General features: G+C 43.6%; 1 protein-coding gene across 1 annotated transcript; it reads left to right on the top strand.

The window, feature by feature from the left end:
• The first annotated feature begins 128 nt into the window (after positions 1-128).
• On the top strand, positions 129-26091 carry LOC135549075 (myotubularin-related protein 10-like). The gene is made up of 16 exons (XM_064979141.1): positions 129-935; positions 1119-1179; positions 8142-8278; positions 9304-9376; positions 14030-14172; positions 17679-17772; positions 20466-20613; positions 21004-21091; positions 21297-21385; positions 21662-21792; positions 21957-22026; positions 22371-22441; positions 22547-22719; positions 23033-23203; positions 23368-23550; positions 23838-26091. The coding sequence occupies exons 1-16, from the start codon at positions 879-881 to the stop codon at positions 24459-24461; spliced, it is 2313 nt and encodes a 770-aa protein (XP_064835213.1). The 5' UTR covers positions 129-878; the 3' UTR covers positions 24462-26091.
• The last annotated feature ends 135 nt before the right edge of the window (positions 26092-26226 follow it).

The raw sequence follows: 26226 nt of genomic DNA, 5'->3' as shown, positions 1-26226 counted from the left end.
TTTTAAATGGGGGGGGGGCATGGTACTCAATCATTGCAATATCAATAGGCGATAGTGTAGACGAAACATGATTTATCATTGTCTGAAATAGACATAAATTAATGGACCAGACGATGCTTGAGGTATCAAGTGAGTAGGATATAGCACTTTCTGGGGCCCTCCCTACCCTCAGTTCTGGTCAAAAGCCCTTAAATTGATTTTTTCTCCGTTTTTTAAATCTTAAATCGGAACAGGAGTCAGTTACAGCTGGTCCCAGATCTGTGCTTGGGGGTGCAACATAGACCGATGCTCTTCCCCCCTCTGTCTCCTCCCGAATGGAAACATGGCCGTTGTGTCCATAGCAAAAAGGATAGCAAAGCCTTGGATATAATGCTGCTAGCTAAATACGAAAGTTATCACTGCTGTATGCCAGCAGGGTTTACGTTGTGGAGTTCATCTCCAGTAAATTAGTGAATTAACTCACGGTCTGCAGCTAGGCTTTCGCAAAGTTCTGCGAATGGAATGCTTGCTAGTTAGCTAAAGCTAGCTAGGTTGTTTGACGACGTAAAAGTTGCTTGCTAGCAGCTAATCACAAAGCTAGCTGGCTACTAGTAACTTGCTCGCGAGGACAACCAGAGCTCGCCAGCACAGCACAGCAGCTGTGTTGACACGAAACGAAAGGAGATACCCAGCAAGCTATCCCGGCCTGATCCACATGGGGAAATCTATCTCGAAAAATTGACTGTATTGTTGACTACTTCACATTTTCAGCAGTTTATTTTTTTAGCTGTTGTTATTGTGCTAGCCAAGTTACAAGTTAACGTTTGACATTCTTTTCTCACTGTAATCTTGGAAGTATCCATTAATCATCTTTAGTTATTGGACTCAAGCTATTAATAATGTTTTCTGTGAAGCCCTCGAAACCAACCTTTAAATCCTACCTTCTGCCTGTACAGGTGAGTAACCTGTAACTCACTTGACTAGCAAAGTTACTCTGTCCTCGGTATACTTAGTTACTTGCTATTACCGAGTAGTTCGCTAGCTAGGATTACTTGTTCAATTCACTAGCTATATGTTGTGCATAATTTAGTTAGCTTATTATAGGCTAACAAACTATCTCTGTTTTATATTTCATGCAGACCGATCTGAAAAAAACTCCACAGCCACCTATCAAGAAGTTAGAGGCCAAGTTACTTCCAGGTGAGTTTACAGTTTCCTCTGCCACAGCTAGCTTGTTGTTTCTGACTGTTCTATTTGTACCTATCAACTATGTTATGAGTACATAGAGAAATCATACATTTAACCACCCATCAAAATATCCCGCTCCTGAAAAATAACCAGTAAAGGCTGACCTCATCCAGCTATAGTCTTTCTTTTCATGCTAAGGTAGAAGATGACTGGTATTTCAATGACCAGCCAGTGAAAACTCCCATATCTCTTCAGCTAAATGTAATTTCTTGTTTTAAATGTGTTTTCTGTCAGTGCACCTCACTTGTGGTTTTCCCCACAGTCATTTGGCATCCCTTATTGTCGCATCATTAGGCTGTGGTAATCTCATCCAACTGAAAGTCTATTTTCTCTGGGCTGTCTCAAGTCACCATGGCAGTGCAGTGCCTGCCTGGCCACCTTTTCATCACTGCAACAAACTGCATAATTTAGCCTTCGTTAAAAATGGGCTGGTTCAGATATGCCTCATTATTTTGCAGTCAAATCCCAGCTCAGAGAAGATGCGAGTTGGTTAATGACTGTCTTAAGGAGGTTATAATAAGAAATTCACAAGGGTATTTCCTGTTCACAGAGCATCAGTCACTGAAAACTATTTATTGCCTTTTGTGTGTTTTTCTTGGCAACTTTGAATTTGTAATGCGTGGCAGGGCCTCGGGTTTGTTTACTTTTTTCCATTAAGTTGGCAGTGTTTGTGTGAGCTAAACTGACACCTAACCTCTCCATATTAAAAGCCAACAACATTCTTAAGCATTTCGGTTCATTCATGGCTGTTATGGAGGCGGAAGCTCACTGATATAATGGAGCAAGATTGAGAAACACTTGACCATATAACCTTGAAGTGTCATTAGGCCTATATCTGAGTCTGAGGACAAGTTGTGAATCAGAGGTTGTGCTGTGGGACGGATTTCCCTTTGAGGCGTTCACTCCTTATAATTAAGCAACAGAGGATGGACCTTCCTTCATTCTAAAATAGATGCGCCTTGCCTGGTTTTACTAACTCTGCTGAAATAATAAAAAAAACCTCCCTCTTGCACTTTATTGCTATTTTCTCTGCTTTGCAGGGCTCTACACTGACTTAAATTGTAAAATGTTTGCCTATACAAATACAGTTAGGAGCACAATGACTAATATTTGATGTAATAAAACTAGAATCCTTTATTTTTTTTACATTGCTCAGCAATATTTAGGCTCATATGTGAGTAAAACTGTCACACTCTGTAGCCCTGCTTTGGTATGTATAGTTTTACCCTATCTATTTCAGCTGATTATTTTAAGACACTGGTATGTTTTATAGAGGGATACTGGTTTTTCATTGGCTGGAGGTTTAGCTATTGTTATTGCTGGGTTCTGTCAGTGTGTTTCAATGAATGCTGGCAGTGAAAGTAAACATGACGCGCTCACGCAGTGCCACCTGGCCTTGCTTTACAAAATACAATAATCACCTCCTCTCCCTCAACCTGACTATGAACAGTTTAGCCTACATTGAATTTCAGGTTTGATTTTACACTATGGTCTATGTTCTGATCTTTAGTTCATGGCTCGGTGAGGTGTCCCTGAATGGAGAGACTTTGGATTTATTTGTGGGACTCCCAGCTCCTCGGTAGGGTTGCTATGCGACTTAAATGTGACCCATTCAAAGGGGTCTCTGATTGAATGATCCATTCAAGTGCACACCAACCTGACGAGACAGAGGACCACAGTGGGGCTAACTCATCTCAACTGTCCTCCTCTCTCTTCTGTCTTCCCCTCTCTCTCTCTGTTCATCTGTCCTCCTCCCTTAATTTCTGTAGCTCTCTGTTTATCTCTCTGTCTTCATCAGGTTCTCTCTTCATCCCTGGCTGGATCCTTTGCTGGCTGCCCTCATCTTTAATTATTGAACTGTCTGGTTGGGTTTCTCCCTCTTCTCGCGGAATGTTTTTATTTTTCTACTCCTCTAGGCCTAGTTCTCTCACCCCCCACACTCTCTCTTTCTCTCTCTTTGTATGTGACCTGTGTTTCTGCAGTGTGGGTGTCCAAACATAGACAACCAACATTGACTGTTTTGTTTATGCTCCTCGCTGACACACGTTCATCTGAACTGTAGGCATCTGTAATGATAGTTAGACAGGTACTGTAATAGATGTCCCGCTGTTGTTTTCTCAGTAGGAGAATGTGAGCTGAGGTCTCTCCTGAGGCGATGGAAAAATGTGCCTGGCAGTGGTGTTTGCATGAGGCAAAGCTAACTCTCTGTACTCCCAAGCACATTCTCACCTCTCTGGCCCACATACTCCTACAGTCCTCAGTCTCTCTTCACCACTTAGTTTGTCAGCACATGAGTTCTGCTCCGTTAATCACACAAGCAAGGCTAATATGGGCAAAGTCATGAGTTTCTCAAAATGACGTGTCCTGTCGCTATCCATCAGCAATGTGATGGTGTTACTGGCGCACTGTACTCTACTATTGTACAGGTGGAATGCTGAAGCATATCTGTCCATTTAACTGCCATGTGTTGTGACTGAGGCATTTCTCCCTAGTCTCGTGTGACTCAGAGGATTGTGATAATCACTGTATACAGAGACCATGTTGGGTCTCTGAGCTTGTTTCCCTCGCCACCAGATGTCCAAACTGTTATCTGGTCTGCTAGGTGCTGTACACAAACACAGGTGGCCTGCTTTGAAAGCCACAAAACCTCAGGAAGCAAAGCCAGGTTGTGGTTAGTTTTGTCAGTTGGCAGGTGTGATCACATGAGTAGCCCTATTTGATTTAGGGTTTTGTGGACTCATTCTAGGAAGTGTTTTGTTTCCTCCAGTATGATTACGTGATATACATGTTTTTGCCATGCCAATCACACACAGGATAGTCCTTGTGATTGTTCTGAATCTGTGTTACCTCTGGTCACATGATAGACCATGACCGTGGCCAATTGACATTTATCTGAATCGGCACTGAAAGTAGCCAACTCTGTGATAAACAGAGAGTGCTATGATGTAAGCGGTGAATGACGTGACCACAGTACTGTTTGTTAGATGTTGTGGTAACCCAGGTTACTTACTGGCAGAGTTGCAGTCTAGTGGGGGTTAAAGGCTGCAGTCCAGGCAGTACTGTACTTTTGTGTCAGACCTGTCAGCATTCTGCCTCCACAAAGAGTTGTTAACTCATCAAGCCAGCAGATTATTAGACCCAGCTTTGGAAGTAAATACAGGGGTGATGGTGGGCGGTTGCTGACTGGTCCCACAATTACAAGAGCGACAACCTATTTCTTCAGTCTCTCTCTCTCTGTTCCTTGTCTGATCTTAATCCATGCTGTGAAATATGACAGTAGAACTCCACCCTACTATACCCCCTCCTCATCTTCAATAAGACTCACAGGCCATAAAGTCTTATTGTTACATTCTTGTGCATAAGTTAAACAACTTGTGATGCAGTGACATGGGTGATATAATGTAGCTTGTTAACAATGTTTAACATGGAATACAGGCAAGAACAAATAGTCCTAGCCTTGGGCGTAATTCATAAGTAACATGTTCACGTTTGTTTATTCGTCATCTACAAGGAGTAGCCTTCACAGTGCAAGATTCACCAGCAAGTCAGCATTTCATTGCACCGTATACTCCATGTGTATATACAGTTGAAGTTTACATTCACCTTAGCCAACTACATTTAAACTCAGTTTTTCACAATTCCTGACATTTAATCCTAGTAAAAATTCCCTGTCTTAGGCCAGTTAGGATCACCACTTTATTTTAAGAATGTGAAATGTCAGAATAATAGTAGAGAGAAGGATTTATTTCAGCGTTTCTTTCTTTCATCACATTCCCAGTGGGTCAGAAGTTTACATACACTCAATTGGTATTAGTAGCATTGCCATTAAATTGTTTAACTTGGGTCAAACGTTTCTGGTTGCCTTCCACAAGCTTCCCATAATAAGTTGGGTGAATTTTGGCCCTTTCCTCCTGACAGAGCTGGTGTAACTGAGTCAGGTTTGTAGGCCTCCTTGCACGCACACGCTTTTTCAGTTCTGCCCACACATTTTGTATAGGATTGAGGTCAGGGCTTTGTGATGGTCACACCAATACCTTTACTTTGTTGTTCTTAAGCCAATTTGCCACAACTTTGGAAGTATGCTTGGGGTCATTGTACATTTAGAAGACCCATTTGCGACCAAGCTTTAACTTCCTGACTGATATCTTGAGATGTTGCTTCAATATATCCACATAAATTTCCGCCCTCATGATACCATCTATTTTGTGAAGTGCTTCAATCCCTCCTGCAGCAAAGCACCCCCACAACATGATGCTGCCACACCCGCGCTTCAAGGTTGGGATGGTGTTCTTTGGCTTGCAAGCCTCCCCCTTTTTCCTCCAAACCGAATCGATGGTCATTATGGCCAAACAGTTCTATTTTTGTTTCATCAGACCAGAGGACATTTCTCCAAAAAGTACGGCCTTTTTCCCCATGTGCAGTTGTCTTGCTTTTTAATGGCGGTTTTGGAGCAGTGGCTTCTTCCTTGCTGAGCGGCCTTTCAGGTTATGTCGATATCGGACTCGTTTTACTGTGGATATAGATACTTTTGTGCCTGTTTCATCCAGCATCTTCACAAGGTCTTTTGCTGTTGTTCTGGGGTTGATTTGCACTTTTCGCACTATAGTACGTTCATCTCTAGGAGACAGAATGCGTCTCCTTCCTGAGCGGTTTGACGGCTGCTCGGTCCTATGGTGTTTATATTTGCATACTATTGTTTGTACAGATGAACGTGGTACCTTCAGGCATTTGGAAATTGGTCCCAAGGATGAACCAGGCTTGTGGAGGTCTACAATTTGTTTTCTGAGGTCTTGGCTGATTTCCTTTGAATTTCCCATGATGTCATGCAAAGAGGCACTGAGTTTGAAGGTAGGCCTTGAAATGCATCCACAGGTACACCTCCAATTGACTCAGGCTAATTGACATCATTTATCAGAAGCTTCTAAAGCCATGACATTATTTTCTGGAATTTTCCAAGTTGTTTAAAGGCACAGTCAACTCAGTGTATGTAAACTTCTGAACCACTGGAATTGTGATACAGTGAATTATACATTAAATAATCTGTAAACAAGTCTGTAAACAATTATTGAAAAAGAACTTGTGTCATGCACAAAGCGAATGTCCTAACCGACTTGCCAAAACTGTAATTTGTTAACAAGAAATTTGTGGACTGGTTGAAAAATGAGTTTGAATGACTCCAACCTAAGTGTATGTAAACTTCCAACTGTAAATGTACGGTCAGGCTCTAATTTGAGTGTACGGGCAGGCTCTAATTTGCTCATAGACAATGCAGTGTATAATCTGAATGAATGCATCAAAATAAACCAGCTAAATGGAAAGTGACAGATTACATATGGGCTGAATGGGTTAAACTCAAGCTGACAGAGGGAAAATCTGTCATTTTGACATGTGATGATCCTGTTTACAGTGCTGGGCCTGGTTCGCTTTGGCTGTTCCCTGCCTGTCCTACGGTAACCCTCTGCAAAGCAGCTCCAGCTGTTATAGTCTAGCGATGCTGCAGTGTCACTCACAACCATACTGCCACGATATAGGGAATCACCACTGCATTCATGTACTAGTCTATCATACAGTCTCTTCTACTTTGTCTTCACTTCATGCAATGGTAAATTCATGCTTAATCTATCATGAAATGCCAGGAATGTTGCACTATGCAAAGGTAGCAGCTGCATTCATTGATCTGGTGATTGTTTAGATTTGAAGCATTTGAGAGAGACAATGGTTTGTCATAAACATTCATGTCCTTCAATGTTGCCAGCCAGGTTGAGAGCTAATTACTGTCAGACCTCTTAGGTCCCTGTTCAGTGACACAGGAAATGGCAACATCAATAAAATCTACATGAATGATTTAGTCTAGAAAGTTACGGTCTAGTTTAGGACTGGGTACACTTGTCTTTGATGAAGAGAGGTTTTGATCTGGATGTAAAACTTGAGAGGAGGACCTCGATCCATCAAGCAGCCTTACTAACCAAAGTGGTCTCTGTCCGTTTGAGGCTGTGCTCCGTTAAAAGTTTATGCTGGGTTCTCAGTTCTCCTAATGGCAGATCATTTTCCCAGGAGGAGGACAGCTAGGCCCACCTGATCCCCATTCTCCTGCTCATGGGGTTTTCCTGGCAAGCCCGTAGTGCATGTGCTGAGTCTGTGAACTCTCACTGAATGGCCAGAGAGAGAGAGAGCGCAATCCTGGAGTAGAAACAGTCAGCAGTGTATGTGACTCATCATGGGCTCTTTTTTTATATTGAAAAATAAATACCTCTTGGAGCCGTGTGCATCTGGGCTATGGAGGTAATTAAAAACATCTGTTTGTGAAGAGAGGAAAGTCCTGTAAATGGAGGGAACCCTCATTGGTTCAGACACCAGGTTGTTTGTCAGGCTGTGGGTGTTTATGTTTTGTCCTGAGATGCTACTGGAACCAAAGAGGGGTTAAAGAGTAGAGGTCACAACGGGTTACTAGGCCTATAGGTTAGGCAGCAGAGAGTGTTGTGTTGACCTCCTCTGTCATGAAGAGGTCTAGCTGTTCTATGACAGGTATTTCCACCACCCTGACCCAACGACTCAGACTGGAATATGGGATCTTTAGAGCCAATTTGAGGGCCTGAGAGGAGAAATGCACAGATCACTCTCCAGCAGCGTAACAGGAGGCCTTTTACTCGATGGCAGAATCCTGAATGAGACTAGGAGATAGACATCTCAGTATGTGATCATTCCACTTCCATAGCACATTTTCCCAAGCTTCATTCATGTCATATTACTCAGCCATCAGCCCATGTTTTGTTTCATTGCTATAAGACTTAAAATAACTTTGTGGTTAACACTCAAACCTTCTATTTCTGTCACTTTTAGGCCTATGTTTTATACCTCTTTTCTTTGAAACCTAAATGCCATGGTTCATGTTACTTCCTGTTTGTCATTCTCAGGGGAGATTGTGGTAAATGAAGTGAGCTTTGTGAGGAAGTGCATCGGAGCAGATAGCAGTCATGGTGACCTGTGGGGGAAGCTGATATGCACCAACTTCAAGGTTTCCTTCATCACCCATGATGCCCTCCCCAAACAGGTACATTTTCAATGTGAGTGCACTCCAGTGGAGGCTGCTGAGGGGAGGACTGCTCATAATAATGACTGGAACGGCGAGAATGGAATGGCATCAGATACATGGAAACCATGTGTTTGATGTATTTGATACCATTTCACTGATTCCGCTCCAGCCATTACCACGAGCCCGTCCTGCCGAATTAAGGTGCCACCAACCTCCTGTGGTACACTGTGTGCCTCTCTCCAAAAAATGACTGTAGCTCTATGGGCTAGTTACCCAGACACGGATTAATCCGAGACATTCTACATTAAAATGTATTTTTAGTCTTTGGTCTTTAGTCTTGACTAGTCTTAATCTGTGTCCTGGGAGACTGGCCCTACATGATCACACCTGAGTTTATTGGAAAAAGTGTGGTCAAGGTTGTCACATGATAAGCAGCATGTGGGATAGGCCTGTTGTGAAATACTCATCAACAAAAAGGTTTGTAGGACACTGGTGTCTTTCTTCCAGTGTCAGATGTTTTTTGTAACCTCCCACCCTGTGCTTTTAGACCACCTGTTTTGTGTTAAGCTTATTTTAATGCCTTTACCTCTTAAACAACTTAGTGAGTCATCCCAGATCTGTTTACTTGAAAAACAAAAGTTTATCGGACTCGTGGACGGATTGCACTGCTTTTGGAAATCAGCCTTGATCTTAATGGTCCTCATTGATGGCAAAATTGTGGATTTGCCTTTCAGTGCAAATGGGGTAACTTTTAGATTCACACATTTGCTCGAAAGTTGTCAATGATCTCCATTCATCAGCTGATTCCATGTTAATCATTATATTTCACTGAAATACAAAAACAACAGTATCATCATCAATGTTCCTGGCAGAGCATTTCCAGATGGTTCAAATATTCTCTTCTCAGCTGTTGATAACATGTGGTGCAGTCTCACTCTGCTCCAGTTAAAACCTCTGGTCTCCCTGGAACTATTGTTTGCTTTTTCCCCAGGTACCTACACTCCTCACCATGTTGATCTCTGTGTTGTGTTGTGTTCTCTCAGAGATTCCAGGTTGCCAACCGTCTGCTTGGAGAGCACGATGTTCCCCTTGCGTGTGTGGAGCAAGTGGTGACAGGTAAGACCATGTGCTATTATGCTAACCATGGAGATGAAATGGTAAACAAACTCAAACAGCAATCTCCACCAAAATATAACTCTCAGTGGAAAGTAGCCTACTCATATGACACTGGCAGTCCCTTTAGTCCAGAAAAAAGATCAGTTTAGGTTCCTGACAGGTAATGTCTTTTTTTTAATAGCCTGTGTAAAATAAATTACCTATGAAACGCATTGCCCCCCACGATTTTGTCTTTATGACCGATATAGTGGATTTTGTAAGACCCCCCCCCCCACACTTCTTGGACCGCTGCAGCTGTAATGCTTCATCTACACCCAGCTGTTGAACTATGAATGCACAATGGACAGGTTGTGCTCTCCTCCTTTGAAATCCCCATAAATGTTTTTTTGTCTGATGGCTGAGGGACCAGTCGGATCTCTCAGATCCAATCACGTCCCATCTGGCTGACCCCAGTCTCTGTGTTTAGGCTGATACCAGGCCGATTTGACACACACCATTGACTTAAACCAGTTTGGTAACTGCCTGCCTGCTCCCCCTGGACACGGATCAATTTTTAGTATCTCCATAGATGAGATCATAGCCCAGACAGAGGGCCCTGGCTGAAAAGCCTGTTCCGGATTAACCTTGTTTGTGTAACTCATAGCCTCGCTCTCTGCTGACATGGCTGGGAGCGTGGGGCTGTTGTGCTGAGCTGATAGAGCATGAAGCAATGTTTTCTACTCAGTAGGCCCTCAACAAAGGTCCTTTATGAGAGCCTTAGCTTGGCAAAATTACTGACCCAACGCTCCACCCACCACAAACTGAGACGAGGCATTGGTCTTATCCTTGTCTGGTAAGGTAGTGAAGGTGTGTGCAGGTGGTGGTACACAGGCCAAGACCAGATTCCTGGTGTGCCATGGAAACATGCAAATAATCCCCTTCTGGTTCTAAAATCATTATATACTGAACAAAAATATAAACGCAGCATGCAACAATTTCAAGATTTGTCTGAGTTACAGTTCATATAAAGAAATCAGTGAATTTAAATAAATACATTTGGCCCTAATCTATGGATTTCACCAGTGGTGGAAAAAGTTCCCAATTGTCATACTTGAGGAAAAGTAAAGATACCTTTTTTTTAGAAAATGACTCAAGTAAAAGAGTAAGTCACCCAGTAAAATCCTACTTTAGTAAAAGTCTAAGTATTTGGTTTTCAATATACTTAACTATCAAAAGTAAATGTAATTGATAAAATATACTTAAGTATGAATCATTTCAAATTCCTTATATTAAGCAAACCAGACAGCACCATCTTCTTGTTTTTTTTAATGTATTTACAGATAGCCAGGGGCATGCTCCAACACTTAGACATCATTTACAAATAAAGCATGTGTTTAGTGAGTCTGCCAGATCAGAGGCAGTAGGGATGACCAGGGATGTTTTCTTGATAAGCGTGTCCTGCTAAGCATTCAAAATGTAACGAGAACTTTTGGGTGTCAGGGAAAAGGTAAGGAGTAAAAAGTACATACTTTTGTTTAGGAATGTAGTGAAGTAAAAGTTGTCAAAAATATTACTGGTAAAGTAGCTAGCTACGTCCAGACACTGTGCTGCTGGCAACAAAAGCCAGAATTAACAATGACCATTGAGAATGCACAACGACTATACCACTTATTTGAAGTCATTACTTTATAACATTGCTCAACATTTTCTTGACATTTGTCAAATCAATGAATTTGTATCTTAAGACCAATAAGCATACTACATACATACTCAATAAATGTATTTTTGTCTGTTCTGAATGACGTATCCACTCACTGACGCTCCCTGCCAGTCCGAGCGGGTCCCTTTTCTGCTCTGCTTAGTCGGAGTGTGGGGCTCCCTGCCACATCTAACGCAACCTCGGTCTCCCCAGGGGCAATCAGCAAACGGAGTTAGTCATCCCGTCCTTGTCGCCAAATTGTCAGAGGAAGAGAGACTGCAGATTCTTTCAAACAACAAATGTATTATATGATTTGCAAAAATGAAGCAATCAACCATCACTAAGAATAGTCAGAGTTGAAAGCTCTACGAACAGAGTTGGCTCTCAGCTTTTATAGAAAAGTTCAATCTCTTTGTTAATGTGGCAGTTAGCAGATGTGTGCAAACAGGGGTGGGAGACGTAGTGTATAAAAGGCGTTTAGTTTGTCTCTGTAGATTAAGATAGCTGACGTTGCCACCATTGTCTGTTCTTTCCTGCAAGTTTCCATACAGAGGAGTTCCTGCAGATAGTACAAACGGGATGTCACATACTGCGGTCGCACCCAGTTCTTATTTGTGCGCCCAGACTTATAACTGTCCCACAAGACAACAAGCCTGTATCAGCGGGAAAAAACACTATCATATAACAATGGACAGTTACCTAAGTCAAAACAGCATAGTATGTCTAATTTAGTAATTTTCCACGACAACATTACTACAGTCAGCATGCCAATTGCCCACTGTCAACTTGAGACATTTGTGGCATTGTGTTGTGTGACAAAACTGCACATTTTAGAGTGGCCTTTTATTGTCCTTAGCACAAGGTTCACCTGTATTTCAGCTCATGAGACATGGCACCAACACTTTACATGTTGCGTTTATAATTTTGTTCAGTATATTTCAGAGGGTGAAATAAACAGTTGAATCTTGTGGAAAAGGTTTTACCATATGTAATACTCGAGGAACCTCTGAAAAAGTATTCAGAATAAGTATCTACATTCAGAATAACATAAGTATATTTAGAGTATTACCCCATAAAGGGTCGTCCGAACATGAAGAATGAAGTTCCTCATTTGTTTTTAGACAGCTGAGGTCTGGTGGATTCATTTCAGTTCCTACTTGGTTGAATTTCTCTGAAGCTCTGTGGTGACATAGATAATCTGTTTTTCTGTGTTATATTTGGTCACTCAGCTGCCCACTTCCCACATGTACATTACCCCACACTATACTAGTGTTGTCCCAGATCTGTACTGTATGTGCTTTAGCCTAACTCTAAAAAACATTAGGCTTACAGACCTGGGACCAGGCAACTACTGTTACTTTTTGCCTATCCATTAGCCCTAATAATGTGTGCACCTTAGCCACGCTCAAGGTACTAACCGATATCATAACCACCATCGATAAAAGACAGTACTGTGCAGCTGTCTTCATCGACTTGGCCAAGGCTTTCGACTATGTCAATCGCCATATTCTTATCGGCAGACTCAACAGCCTTTGGTTTCTCAAATGACTGCCTCGCCTGGTTCACCAACTACTTCTCAGACAGAGTTCAGTGTGTCAAATCGGGGGGCCTATAGGCCGGGTTCAATTCTCGGGCCGACTCTTTTCTCAGTATATATCAATGATGTCGCTCTTTCTGCGGGTGATTCCCTGATCCACCTCTATGCAGACGACACCATTCTGTATACATCTGGCCCTTCTTTGGACACTGTGTTAACTAACCTCCAAACGAGCTTCAATGCCATACAACACTCCTTCCGTGGCCTCCAACTGCTCTTAAATGCTAGTAAAACCAAATGCATGCTTTTCAACCGTTTCGCTGCTTGTACCCGCCCGCCCTACCAACATCACTACTCTGGATGGTTCTGACTTAGAATATGTGGACAACTACAAATACCTAGGTGTCTGGCTAGACTGTAAACTCTACTTCCAGACTCATATTAAACATCTCCAATCCAAAATTAAATCTAGAATCGGCTTCCTATTTCGCAACACAGCCTCCTTCACTCACACCGCCAAACTTACCTTTGTAAAACTGACCATACTACCAATTCTCGACTTCGGCGATGTCATTTACAAAATAGCTTCCAACACTACTCAGCAAACTGGATGCAGTCGATCACAGTGTCATCCGTTTTGTCATCAAAACCCCATATACCACCCACCACTGTGACCTGTATGCTCTTGTCGGCTGGCCCTCGCTACATATTCGTTGCCAGACCCACTGGCTCCAGGTCATCTATAAGTCTATGCTAGGTAAAGCTCCTCCTTATCTCAGCTCACTGGTCACGATAACAACACCCACCCGTAGCACGCGCTCCAGCAGCTATATCTCACTGGTCATCCCCAAAGCCAACACCTACTTTGGCTGCCTTTCCTTCCAGTTCTCTGCTGCCCAATGACTGGAATGAATTGCAAAAATCGCTGAAGCTGAAGACTTATATTTCCTTCACTAACTTTAAATATCAGCTATCAGAGCAGTGAACCGATCGCTGCAGCTGTACATAGCCCATCTGTAAATAGCCCATCTAATCTACCTACCTCATCCTCATATTGTTTTTATTTACTTTTCTGCTCTTTTGCACACCAGTATCACTACTTGCACATCATCATCTGCTCATCTATCACTCCAGTGTTAATTTGCTAAATTGTAATTACTTTGCTACTATGGCCTATTTATTGCCTTACTTCCTCATGCCATTTGCACACACTGTATATAGACTTTCTTTTTTTCTATTGTGTTATTGACTGTACGCTTGTTTATTCCATGTGTAACTCTGTGTTGTTTGTGTCACACTGCTTTGCTTTATCTTGGCCAGGTTGCAGTTGTAAATGAGAACTTGTTCTCAACTCGCCTACCTGGTTAAATAAAGGTGAAATAAATTTAAAAAAGCACTGTCTCGCCCCTGGTCTTTGTTTTGTGTTTGTTCCTCTCAGTGAATGATGCTAAGAGGAAGCAGAAGGTTCTGTGTTCTAACCAGAAGCTGAAGTTTAATCCCACCGAGCTCATCCTTTACTGCAAGGACTTCCGAATCATCAGGTTCCGCTTCGACGAGGCTGGGCCCCAAAGCGCCAAGAAGGTTTGCGATATAAGCTTTCTGAACAAAATGGACATTTTTGATGTATAAACACTATATAAATGTACATGGTGTTGACTCTTGAATTGTACCTGAGGCTAGATACCAGCCATCGAGCATGGTAATCCTCCAACTCAACTCTGCCTCACTACTACAGTGGATTAGTTTCTAAGAGGATTTCACTGGTAATTCACTGTGGAGTGGAATGCCTCTGCTGTCAGTATAGCTGTTCCCAAAAGACTGCCACTGTCAGATTTAAATATTTTTTAATCATCTCTTGCTAGCCTACATGATTATCAGTGTTAAGTCCTATTATGTGAGTATGAGCGCAAACATGCTGGCAATGACACTAGTTAATCCTTTATTTTGGATGAGAAAAAATGCCATGTGTACTATGTCCTCTCCCAGAAAACCAAACAGGACTGTATGTGTATGGTAACCCCATTGACAAACACACTGAGGAGGCCCTTCTTGGGCGATGTAGGCTTCCCTGTATCCTCCTTTCTGTGCCCTTCCTCCCTCTCCTCCCCTCTTCTATTTCTGACAGCAAAGCCAACAAACAGGCCTGGTCAAGAGCATTCACCTGGAGTTTTTATTTATTTTTATTTCACCTTTATTTAACCAGGTAGGCTAGTTGAGAACAAGTTCTCGTTTTACAACTGCGACCTGGCAGATAAAGATAAAGCAAAGCTGTGCGAAACAAACTACAACACAGAGTTACACATGGAATAAACAAGCATACCGTCAATAAAACAATATAAAAAAAAAAGTCTGTATACAGTGTTACCGAGCCCTGTGGGCCTGTTGAGCTCATTCTAGACAATGTGATGCAGTGAGAAGGAGCCGGGTAGGAGGGAGAAGGAGCCGGGTAGGAGGGAGAAGGAGCCGGGTAGGAGGGAGAAGGAGCCGGGTAGGGGGGAGAAGGAGCCGGGTAGGGGGGAGAAGGAGCCGGGTAGGGGGGAGAAGGAGCCGGGGAGAAGGGAGAAGGGAGCCACCCTGGATATAACCTGCAAGCCAATTGGAACATATGAAGCCGGATGGAGAGGTTTTAAAGTCACCACAAAAAACAACCAGGGAACAAAACAACCATTCAGCCCTCTAGTTTCTGATCACTCTGCAAACACAGATGCGGTGCACCCCAGGTTCTGGTCCAAAAGTTAATTCTGTGTTATGTGGAGTAAGGCCTCCAAGAGTTCTTAGCAGCAGCCCTGAGTCCTATGCATGGCCGTGGCAGGGAGACTGCAGACCTCAGTATATCTTCCTGACAGCCTGCGTCTATGTACACACGTGACCTTAGATCTCCAGCCAGAGTGCATGGTGCATGCCACATGGGAGCAGTTTGTCAGAGAAAGGGGGAGCTAGCGCTTGAAGCCCCTCAACACACACCTGAAGGATTTTGAACTAAGAAGTAACTATTAACATTACCTGGCTACTCTGCCTTTCAGGGCAGGGGGGGGGGGGGTCTTGGGCACATATGACAGCTGTTTAGAAGTCCAATGGTAACTCCTGGTTGTTTCTGATTACACATGGTGTTTTTTATGAATGGGTGTTTCTGCTGTTGGTATTGGAATGGTACAGAGTGGGATTTAACTGCACTTCCTGTGTCTATTTCTATATGGGGACACACAGTGTAATTACTGTGGGGAGCTAAACCAGGGCTTGGTCCTTTTTCTTTGTGACATATGGAATGAAGCCATTCTATAATAGCTTATTATACCAAAGGAATTTACAGAGTTGGGAGCAGTCTCTCAAATATACAGAGGCACACACACACACATACATACATGAACACAAGTTCCTTCCTTGTGTCCTGTGTTTTGGTCGCAGCTCCTCCAATGAATGGACAGCATTGTGTAATTCTATGCCACTGCCACTGATGGAAAGCTCCAAACGCCAGACTCAGTCCTCTATCCCAATAGAAATAGGCGTTCTGCTAAGGTTTGCTTTCCTAGGTTTCACTTAAATGAAATCCTGGCTGCCACGCTTAATTCTGACTGCTTGGAGCAACTTAGCTACCCAGATCGTCCCAAGGCACACTTACAAATACATGATTATGGTTCAATGGTTGAAGTCTTTCAAATGTTTGCCGTTGCTTTTCAACGTTTGCCTTTTATTAGAAATAGTGAGACATAAATTAATGTCTTTGTCACTCACTTAAAATGAAATACAGCAAATGGTCAAATTCAAGTTTGACAATCTATTTTACTCTTCATAGTATTCCTGTGTGAGAGTTCTATCTACCCTTCAAGGTGTAGAAAACATGACTTAGTGCCTCAGCTGTTGAGAATGTCTGGGCTAAATAATACATTCTGCTGTTTAAATGGTGGGATCTTGTAGTAAAGGTAGAGGCCCCTTGTCGCCAAGGCACAGCTTGAAGTGTTATTGAAAGTTCCCAAGCAGGTTCCTGAGTCTTTAGCCAATAAAAGCATCACCTCCAAATGAATAAAAACAACTCCTGTAAGAGGTGAACAGAAAAACACTCTGGCCGTGGTCAGCAGACTCCGAGGCAGCCAGAACGTGCATCAAAGAGCATTTCAAAGACACAACTCATTGAAAAGGGACAGCATATCCTATGGAGTCACTGAAACCCGTCTCCATTCACAGTACAGAAATATCTGCCGTCACATCTTAAAGATTCTAGCAGACCATCTCCCTTAGATTCTATTGTTGGGGCCAGGATATTTTCCAGACTCCCTGACCTGACAAGTGGTGCATTTCCATACAGGACTTACCGCAGTGTTTTACCCAAAAGTTTAAGACTTTTCTGTTTCCATTTATGTGTGCCGGCACCCATGTCATTGGACCATGGCTCCTGCAGATCTGCTCTCACCTGGGGCCAAAGCCAGGCCCCTGCTACTTTTCAGCCTGCATTTACATAACAATGGTTTACTATGATCTTTAACACCTTACAAAACAACTGTTTTGATTCTTCCGAGGTTGTTTATTCTGCTCTTCACTAGTCCTCACTGCCAGCCTTAGCTATGGAAACAATTTCCCTAGTATAATATAAAGGTGTATACTCTGGTGTTAGTCAAAAAGCAGCAAAGGGAAACTTCCAGGCTCGTATAACTAGGCCCTTCAGTGCATTCGGAAAGTGTTCAGACCCCTTCCACATTTTATGTTATGTTACAGCCTTATTCTACATTTTATTGAATTGTTTTTTTCCCCCCTCAACAATCTTAACACAATAGCCCATAATGACAAACAAAAACACAAGTTTTTAGAAATCTTACCAAATGTAAAAATATATTTCGTTTTTTTATTTTTAATACATTTGCGAATAAATCTAAACCTGTTTTAACTTTGTCATTATGGGGTTTGTATGTAGATTGCTGAGGAAAAAATATTAATGTTATCCATTTTAGAATAAGGCTGTAACGTAACAAAATGTGGAAAAAGTCAAGGGGTCTGAATACTTTCCAAAGGCACTGTATGTACTGTATATTTGCCTGGACCTGTTCAGTTCCTTCCTTTTGAAGTCATGTGTTTGCCCCACCCTGTAATTTAAGGTTTGCCTGGCCATCGCTCACTACTCCCAGCCCGCTGATCCCCAGCTGCTGTTTGGCTTTGAGTACGTAGGGAAGCAATACTATGGATCCTTGGGTAGGTATACAGTACACTGCTTAATCATCTGGTTCTGACTGAAAAGGCTTTGACACACCCATATTCCCTGTGGCCTGCCAAACTGTTCTAGCTATCAGTAGCATCCCCACTGTACATGTCTTGACATGTGAGGAACCTAAAGGAAAACATGCCAAAATACACTGTTAACTCAATTGATCACATTGTTCCGTTTTGTTGGAACACCGGGGCATCAACATATACAGTGCCTTGCGAAAGTATTCGGCCCCCTTGAACTTTGCGACCTTTTGCCACATTTCAGGCTTCAAACATAAAGATATAAAACTATTTTTTTTAAAGAATCAACAACAAGTGGGACACAATCATGAAGTGGAACGACATTTATTGGATATTTCAAACATTTTTAACAAATCAAAAACTGAAAAATTGGGCGTGCAAAATTATTCAGCCCCCTTAAGTTAATACTTTGTAGCGCCACCTTTTGCTGCGATTACAGCTGTAAGTCGCTTGTGGTATGTCTCTATCAGTTTTGCACATCGAGAGACTGACATTTTTTCCCATTCCTCATTGCAAAACAGCTCGAGCTCAGTGAGGTTGGATGGAGAGCATTTGTGAACAGCAGTTTTCAGTTCTTTCCACAGATTCTCGATTGGATTCAGGTCTGGACTTTGACTTGGCCATACTAATACCTGGATATGTTTATTTTTGAACCATTCCATTGTAGATTTTGCTTTATGTTTTGGATCATTGTCTTGTTGGAAGACAAATCTCCGTCCCAGTCTCAGGTCTTTTGCAGACTCCATTTACATTTAAGTCATTTAGCAGACGCTCTTATCCAGAGCGACTTACAAATTGGTGAATTCACCTTCTGACATCAGTGGAACAGCCACTTTACAATAGTGCATCTAAATCATTTAAGGGGGGTGAGAAGGATTGCTTTATCCTATCCTAGGTATTCCTTGAAGAGGTGGGGTTTCAGGTGTCTCCGGAAGGTGGTGATTGACTCCGCTGTCCTGGCGTCGTGAGGGAGTTTGTTCCACCATTGGGGGGGGGCCAGAGCAGCGAACAGTTTTGACTGGGCTGAGCGGGAACTGTACTTCCTCAATGGTAGGGAGGCGAGCAGGCCAGAGGTGGATGAACGCAGTGCCCTTGTTTGGGTGTAGGGCCTGATCAGAGCCTGGAGGTACTGCGGTGCCGTTCCCCTCACAGCTCCGTAGGCAAGCACCATGGTCTTGTAGCGGATGCGAGCTTCAACTGGAAGCCAGTGGAGAGAGCGGAGGAGCGGGGTGACGTGAGAGAACTTGGGAAGGTTGAACACCAGACGGGCTGCGGCGTTCTGGATGAGTTGTAGGGGTTTAATGACACAGGCAGGGAGCACAGCTAACAGCGAGTTGTAGTAATCCAGACGGGAGATGACAAGTGCCTGGATTAGGACCTGCGCCGCTTCCTGTGTGAGGCAGGGTCGTACTCTGTGGATGTTGTAGAGCATGAACCTACAGGAACGGGCCACCGCCTTGATGTTAGTTGAGAACGACAGGGTGTTGTCCAGGATCACGCCAAGGTTCTTAGCGCTCTGGGAGGAGGACACAATGGAGTTGTCAACCGTGATGGCGAGATCATGGAACGGGCAGTCCTTCCCCGGGAGGAAGAGCAGCTCCGTCTTGCCGAGGTTCAGCTTGAGGTGGTGATCCGTCATCCACACTGATATGTCTGCCAGACATGCAGAGATGCGATTCGCCACCTGGTCATCAGAAGGGGGAAAGGAGAAGATTAATTGTGTGTCGTCTGCATAGCAATGATAGGCGAGACCATGTGAGGTTATGACAGAGCCAAGTGACTTGGTGTATAGCGAGAATAGGAGAGGGCCTAGAACAGAGCCCTGGGGGACACCAGTGGTGAGAGCGCGTGGCGAGGAGACAGATTCTCGCCACGCCACCTGGTAGGAGCGACCTGTCAGGTAGGACGCAATCCAAGCGTGGGCCGCACCGGAGATGCCCAACTCGGAGAGGGTGGAGAGGAGGATCTGATGGTTCACAGTGTCGAAGGCAGCCGATAGGTCTAGAAGGATGAGAGCAGAGGAGAGAGAGTTAGCTTTAGCAGTGCGGAACGCCTCCGTGATACAGAGAAGAGCAGTCTCAGTTGAATGACTAGTCTTGAAACCTGACTGATTTGGATCAAGAAGGTCATTCTGAGAGAGATAGCGGGAGAGCTGGCCAAGGACGGCACGTTCAAGAGTTTTGGAGAGAAAAGAAAGAAGGGATACTGGTCTGTAGTTGTTGACATCGGAGGGATCGAGTGTAGGTTTTCCATCAGGTTTTCTTCCAGAATGGTCCTGTATTTGGCTCCATCCATCTTCCCATCAATTTTAACCATCTTCCCTGTCCCTGCTGAAGAAAAGCAGGCCCAAACCATGATGCTGCCACCACCATGTTTGACAGTGGGTATGGTGTGTTCAGGGTGATGAGCTGTGTTGCTTTTACGCCAAACATAACATTTTGCATTGTTGCCAAAAAGTTCAATTTTGGTTTCATCTGACCAGAGCACCTACTTCCACATGTTTGGTGTGTCTCCCAGGTGGCTTGTGGCAAAGTTCAAGGGGGCCGAATACTTTCGCAAGGCACTGTATTTACAATTGTTGCAATGTTTGAGTTGAAGGAAATACAGCAAGCAGGTGTGTGTCTTTAATTAGCAAGAACTCACTGCTACATGTGCAGGGGAGCGAGTTAATGGCGTAGATCCCGGAGGAGGACTGCAGATGCCCCTGTTTGACCGGCCCTCTGAATGGGACCGAGAGATCAAGAGAACAGGTGCAGCAGAGTGGAGGGTGTGCTCCATCAACGAGGGCTACGTCGTCTCACCCAGGTGGGGCCCACATAGTTTAGGGGAGTGGGGATGAGGGGGAGGGAGGGTTACAGCAGGCGTTCAGCTCATTTTCTAAACGACATGGATTATTACCAGATTTGGATTATGATTAACATAGCTCATTAGAGTGTCATCCTCATCAGGCAGAATGGTAATACTTTATGGCTTACATTGACACTTTATGTAATAGAATCTTTGTGGAGATGGAAATGTAGTAATTGCTTCACTTGCTGCCAAAGAATTGAAGTTATTTCTTTTCATATTGTGGTGAACCATTTCAGGCTCTGCTGTGGATAATATGACGCCCGACTCAGTGACATCAAATGTTAACCTCTTGCCATTTGGTGCATCTCTGTAATGCATATTTCCCTCTTATATTTCTCTCTCCAGTCTCCCAGAGTACTTTGTGGTCCCAGTGTCCCTGGCGGATCAAGACCTGAAGCAGTACCTATGTTTTTTCACTGCTCACCGCATCCCTGTGAGTGGCCAGCCTCTTTCATCCCCAAAAACAGCCGCTTTTGCTTAATAAAAGCCTTAATGACTCCGATTTGTTAAGTGCTTTGAGAGGAGTGACTATGCATTTGAGCGTATGTGAGTGTTTGTAAGTGAGAGAACAAGGGGGACCGTTTGTGTGACTGCTGAAACATGACAAGGTGGTGTGTGTTTGTGTGTGTTTCCCTTAGTTGTGGTGCTGGAATCACCACAACGGGAGTGCCCTGGTGCGCATGGCCAGCATCAGTGACCCACTGCAGCAGAGGAAGCTGGACCAGAGGTATAATAAGACTGAATAGAATATCAATGAATCCATTTATATTTGTTGATGTTTTCATATTGTTTACAACAATCATCTGTTTTCAATTTCCTTTCAAATAGTGTGATTATCATGTCAGCACTGTGATTTGTTATTTTGGCATAACTGACAAGTGAGATTGCCAAACTATTCTGTCCAGACTCGCAGTACCAAAGAGAAGTAAATAAACTGCTTGTCAAACAAGCAGTGCTGTTAAGACCATTTCCAACAGTCTTTTCCTGCCTTGTGTTGTGGTAGGATCTGTAGTGCCATAACAAAGAGCCACCCACAGCGCAGTGACGTCCTCAAGTCCGACCTGGACAAGAACCTGCCCAACATCCAGGACATCCAGGCTGCCTTTGTCAAAGTGCGGCAGATCTGTGTCATCGGTAAGTCGGAGGAATTGAAATCAATCAATCAAATGAATGTTGTGATTTATTTGTTGCTTAATTCATTTTTTTATGAAGGCCCTTTGTTGTTCTTAGGCTTTTATTGCTGCTCTTAGGGATTCTGAAAGCTCTTGGGATGTTTGACTGTGTTTGTTTGTGTGCAGAGCCCTTTGAGGAGTCTGAGGAGAAGTGGCTGTCGTCAATGGAAAGCTCTCGATGGCTGGAGTATGTCAGGTATGTGCAAATATTTAGACGCCACTGGCCCAGCAGGTTGGCTCACCATGCTGTTTGCACTGGCATTGCCGCTGTCCTGTCCTGCATGAAGTTTCATTTAGAAAAGTACTAGCATTGACAGACGCTCCTGCTGGTTCTCTCTCTACCATCTGGTATATATATTAGTCCTTTTATTTACATTTTTTAATGGTGGTAATATTTCATGAACAAGAACAGGATAATTTTGGTTGGACTCAACTTTTGGTCAGAGTTAATGAATGTTGTACTTAAAATGTATGTGTAAATGTTACATATTTGTACCTAGAGTTAAAGTCAACTGTATCCTTTCATATTCCTGTCTCCAGGGCCTTCCTGAAGCATTCAGCCGAGGTAGTCTACTTGCTGGAGGGAAAACATGTGTCTGTCATTCTGCAAGGTAAAGAAATGCATGGTTTTGTCCTTTAGTTGTCTGTCTGTCTGTCTGTGTCTGTCTGACCTGTATTTCTCTCCTCTTCTCTTCTTTTCGCTCTTCTCTCTCCAGAGGAAGAAGACAGGGACCTGAGCTGTGTGGTGTCCTCTCTGGTACAACTGATGCTGGACCCTCACTTCCGTAGCCTCACTGGCTTCCAGAGCCTGGTGCAGAAGGAGTGGGTGATGGCTGGCCATCGCTTCCTCCACCGGTGCAACCATTTGAAGAAGAATGACAAAGAGGAGGTAGGCTTAGTCTATTTGCATACTTGACATGGAGCTTGACATGTAGATGCACTTTGAAATGTTGTCATTGTTTTTGTGTCCAGTGATTTTAGTAATTTAGCAAACACTTTTAACCTTAATTGCTCGGGTAAGTCGCTCAGGATAAGTGCCTTGCTCAAGGGCACATCAACAGATTGTTCACCTAGTCGGCTCAGGAAGTCAAATCAGCAACCTTTTGATTACTGGCCGAACGGCTTTAATCGCTAGACTACCTGCCGCCCTTAATCACAATATTCTCTACCTTTCCCCCTCTTCCTCTCCTCCATACCCTCAGTCTCCTCTGTTCCAGCTGTTCCTGGACTGTGTGTGGCAGATTATAAATCAGTACCCAGCAGCCTTTGAGTTCACTGAGACGTACCTGACTGTGCTCAGTGACAGCATGTGGATCCCTGTCTTCAGCACCTTTCTCTTCAACTGTTCCCAGCAGCGCACTGAGAACAGCATGGTGAGGAGCTCACACACACACAAAGCCACAAACACAGGAAGTTCCCCCTCAACAACATAGTTGCGGTTGTATTCAACTCCGTCAACGCACCTCTGATATGATGTAGCTCAGATCTGTGTGCAGCTGTGTGCAGTATTAGTAACCTTAACTGTCCTCCTCCACAGGATTTTGCTAAGAGTAAGTGCATCCCTATGGGGGAGGAGAAGGCCCTGCGTTTCCCCCCTGTCTGGGACTGGTCACAGCAGTTCACCCCCAAAGACCAGGCCCTCTTCAACAACCCCATGTATGTTGGAAAAGGTGCCACCTGTGTTCAGAATGGAACAGTGAAGTCCTTTAGACGCACCAAGGTCAGTTTGCTCTCTTTGTTTGAGAATGCAAATGAATACAGTGAAAGAGAGAGTTGTCAACTACCCCTTAACAGGATAAGTACATTTCAATTCTAGATGTGTAAATTAGGGAGCTTTGCAAGAATAGCTATGCAAGACTATCCAGGGACAGTCCCAGATGCCTGGAAATAACCTGAATTCATGAAGATCAAAATGTCATGTCCATCAAAGTAAAATCAACACCATCTACATGTATACATTCTAAATTAAATAACTTGTAAATGAGTGTGTGTTTCTTTCTCTTCCAGAAAAACTACAGTTCTACACTCCGAGGGATGCCCTCTTCCCTGAGGAACATCCTGATGGACGGCCATGACAGCCTCACCCTGACCAGGCGGAACTCCCTGGTGCCGCGGCTCAAACCAGACTTTGCCCAGACCAGAGAGGTGGTGGAGAGCCCAACAGAGCGCTTCTTCAGGGACTGGGTCTCCCGGCCCGCAGACCTACAGGGGATGCTCATCCCCCAGCTCCTGCCTTCACACCTGGCTCTGTGGAGGCTCTACTTCCTGCGCTGGGTCCCTGAAGCCAGCATCCCCAAGGGCGGCCCTGTAACCGCATACCACAAGCTCTCCCAGCTGGCTGATGAGGTAGAGAAGCTGCAGAGCCAGCTACGCCAGTACAAGGGGGCCACTCCGGCCAGCACCCCGACCTCTAACCCCAGCGCCCCCCCATCAGACCACAGCAGGATGTACTTTAAGGCCGGTTCCACCCACGAGCCCTCTTCAACTCCAGAGTACCTTAGCTCCTCCTTCCCCTTCTCTCCCGTGGGGAACATGTGCCGCCGCAGCATCCTGGGCACTCCTCTCAGCAAGTTCCTGAACGGGGCAAAGATATGGCTCTCCACTGAAACTCTGACCAATGAGGCACTCTGAGGTCCCGTGGCTAAAGTTCTCACTCAAATCAGTGCTTCGAGTCCAGAAGGGTTGTACTATCATGCTAGAGGCCAGAGGCTAGCTCAGTTGAATGTGATGATGTGGCTGTTTGTTTTTTGCACAAGATTATTATTCTTTGCTTAAATCACACATTTCTTCAGGGGTTTGCCAGGGTTGCTCTCTGTAGAAAGTCCATTTTGATTTCCAGTTTCACTTTCTAGTTTTCGATTCAGTTGAGTACGTAGAAGAATGTTAGTGGAATATGATTTTGTAGTGACATTGATGCAGTGCTGATGACACTTTGCGAAGGAAAAAAGGAGTTATGAGGAGTTAAATCTGTGGTAGACACATCGCTTTATTTGTATCACTTAGTTTAGTTGTATTTCTAGAGACCTTCTGGTAAGGTACTGCATTATTTCTAGAATGAATAATAACTAAATAGTGAAAGGAGAAGGGCAGACGGGGCTATTTACTATTAGGCCTTCTTGCAGGAAATGATCTTCAATCACACAACACACCAATAAAATGCCAGGGAACTGGCACATGAAAATGTCTTCACGGTTCGAGACAATACATTTGTGGACATTCATCAATCAACTTTTCCCTTGATGGCTTTGGCATTGAAATGCATCAGTTTCTGGACATGTATGTTTTGGAGCTGTGGGCAGTAAAGAACCTCTGGGCAGGCTGGATACCTGTCCTATCATTACTATACACCCACACGGCCTGAACTGATGCTGCTAATGGCTGGATGCCGCCTGAACTGATGCTCAGACAATCATCATGTCTATTCACCATAGTTGGGTGATTTGTTTCAGAGTGGGTTTGAAGTGGAGACATGTAAACAGTTGGAATCTGTTTTCTCTAATGAGCCCTCATATTGCTCCTTCACCTGATATATACAAGACAAATCCCAAATATGAAGTGAAGCTGTATGAAATAACTACTGGTGATGGTTGTTTGAATTCTGAGAAGGTGAAAATAATATTGGCAAATAATGTACAGTTTTATTGCTTGAAATGACTTATTTTACAGTTTTCTAATTGTGGTACTCACTGTTTTTTTAGCCCCAACTTCTAGTTTATATTCCATTAATGCACAGCCCTTGTTTTAGTTTACCACTAATTCACAGCATTGGTGCACTCAGCAGTTATTGTATAACAATTGTGCTCTTCATTTGACACAATTTGATGTTGATCAACAGTGCACATATTTATTCAGTAATGCAAATGGTCTAAAACAGGAATGTAGGAAATTCCTTTTTAGATGGAAATTTGGGTTACTTACTGTGATCAATGTACCGGCTCACTTATTCTGCTAAGCATGTTGTTATACCCAGAGTAATGACATTGAGAGACTGAGTGCTTCAAAAGCTGCATCTGGAAGCCAAATTTAATTGCTTGATCTGAAGTACCATGTTGGGATTAATGTTGTACATTTATGCTCTGTGGAGTGTCAATATGTTAGGTCAAGTTTGGAGATGCACATTTAATGCTTGCAGAACACTTGTTGGAAAATTGAGGGTTCTGAAGTGCAAAAGCACTGTCAACACTCTGACCACAGGGGATCACAGCTGTAAGGCCAAATGTCAATGTTAAAGAATTTAGAGCAAATAAAAATGCTAACAATTTCTGAAGTTGTCATTGTTTTTTGTTATGGGGGGGGGGGATGTGTGTGAATTCCTGTACTCAGTATTTCACAGACATCCAATAAAATGGCTGCAACGCTTGTGACTGGCTGGATTGCGAAGCTGTCAAAATGAGAC

This window comes from Oncorhynchus masou, chromosome 1 (assembly GCF_036934945.1).
Source record: "Oncorhynchus masou masou isolate Uvic2021 chromosome 1, UVic_Omas_1.1, whole genome shotgun sequence".
NCBI lineage: Eukaryota > Metazoa > Chordata > Actinopteri > Salmoniformes > Salmonidae > Oncorhynchus > Oncorhynchus masou.
Note: the sequence above shows the minus strand (reverse complement) of the source record. Positions and strands in the feature narration are given on the sequence as shown.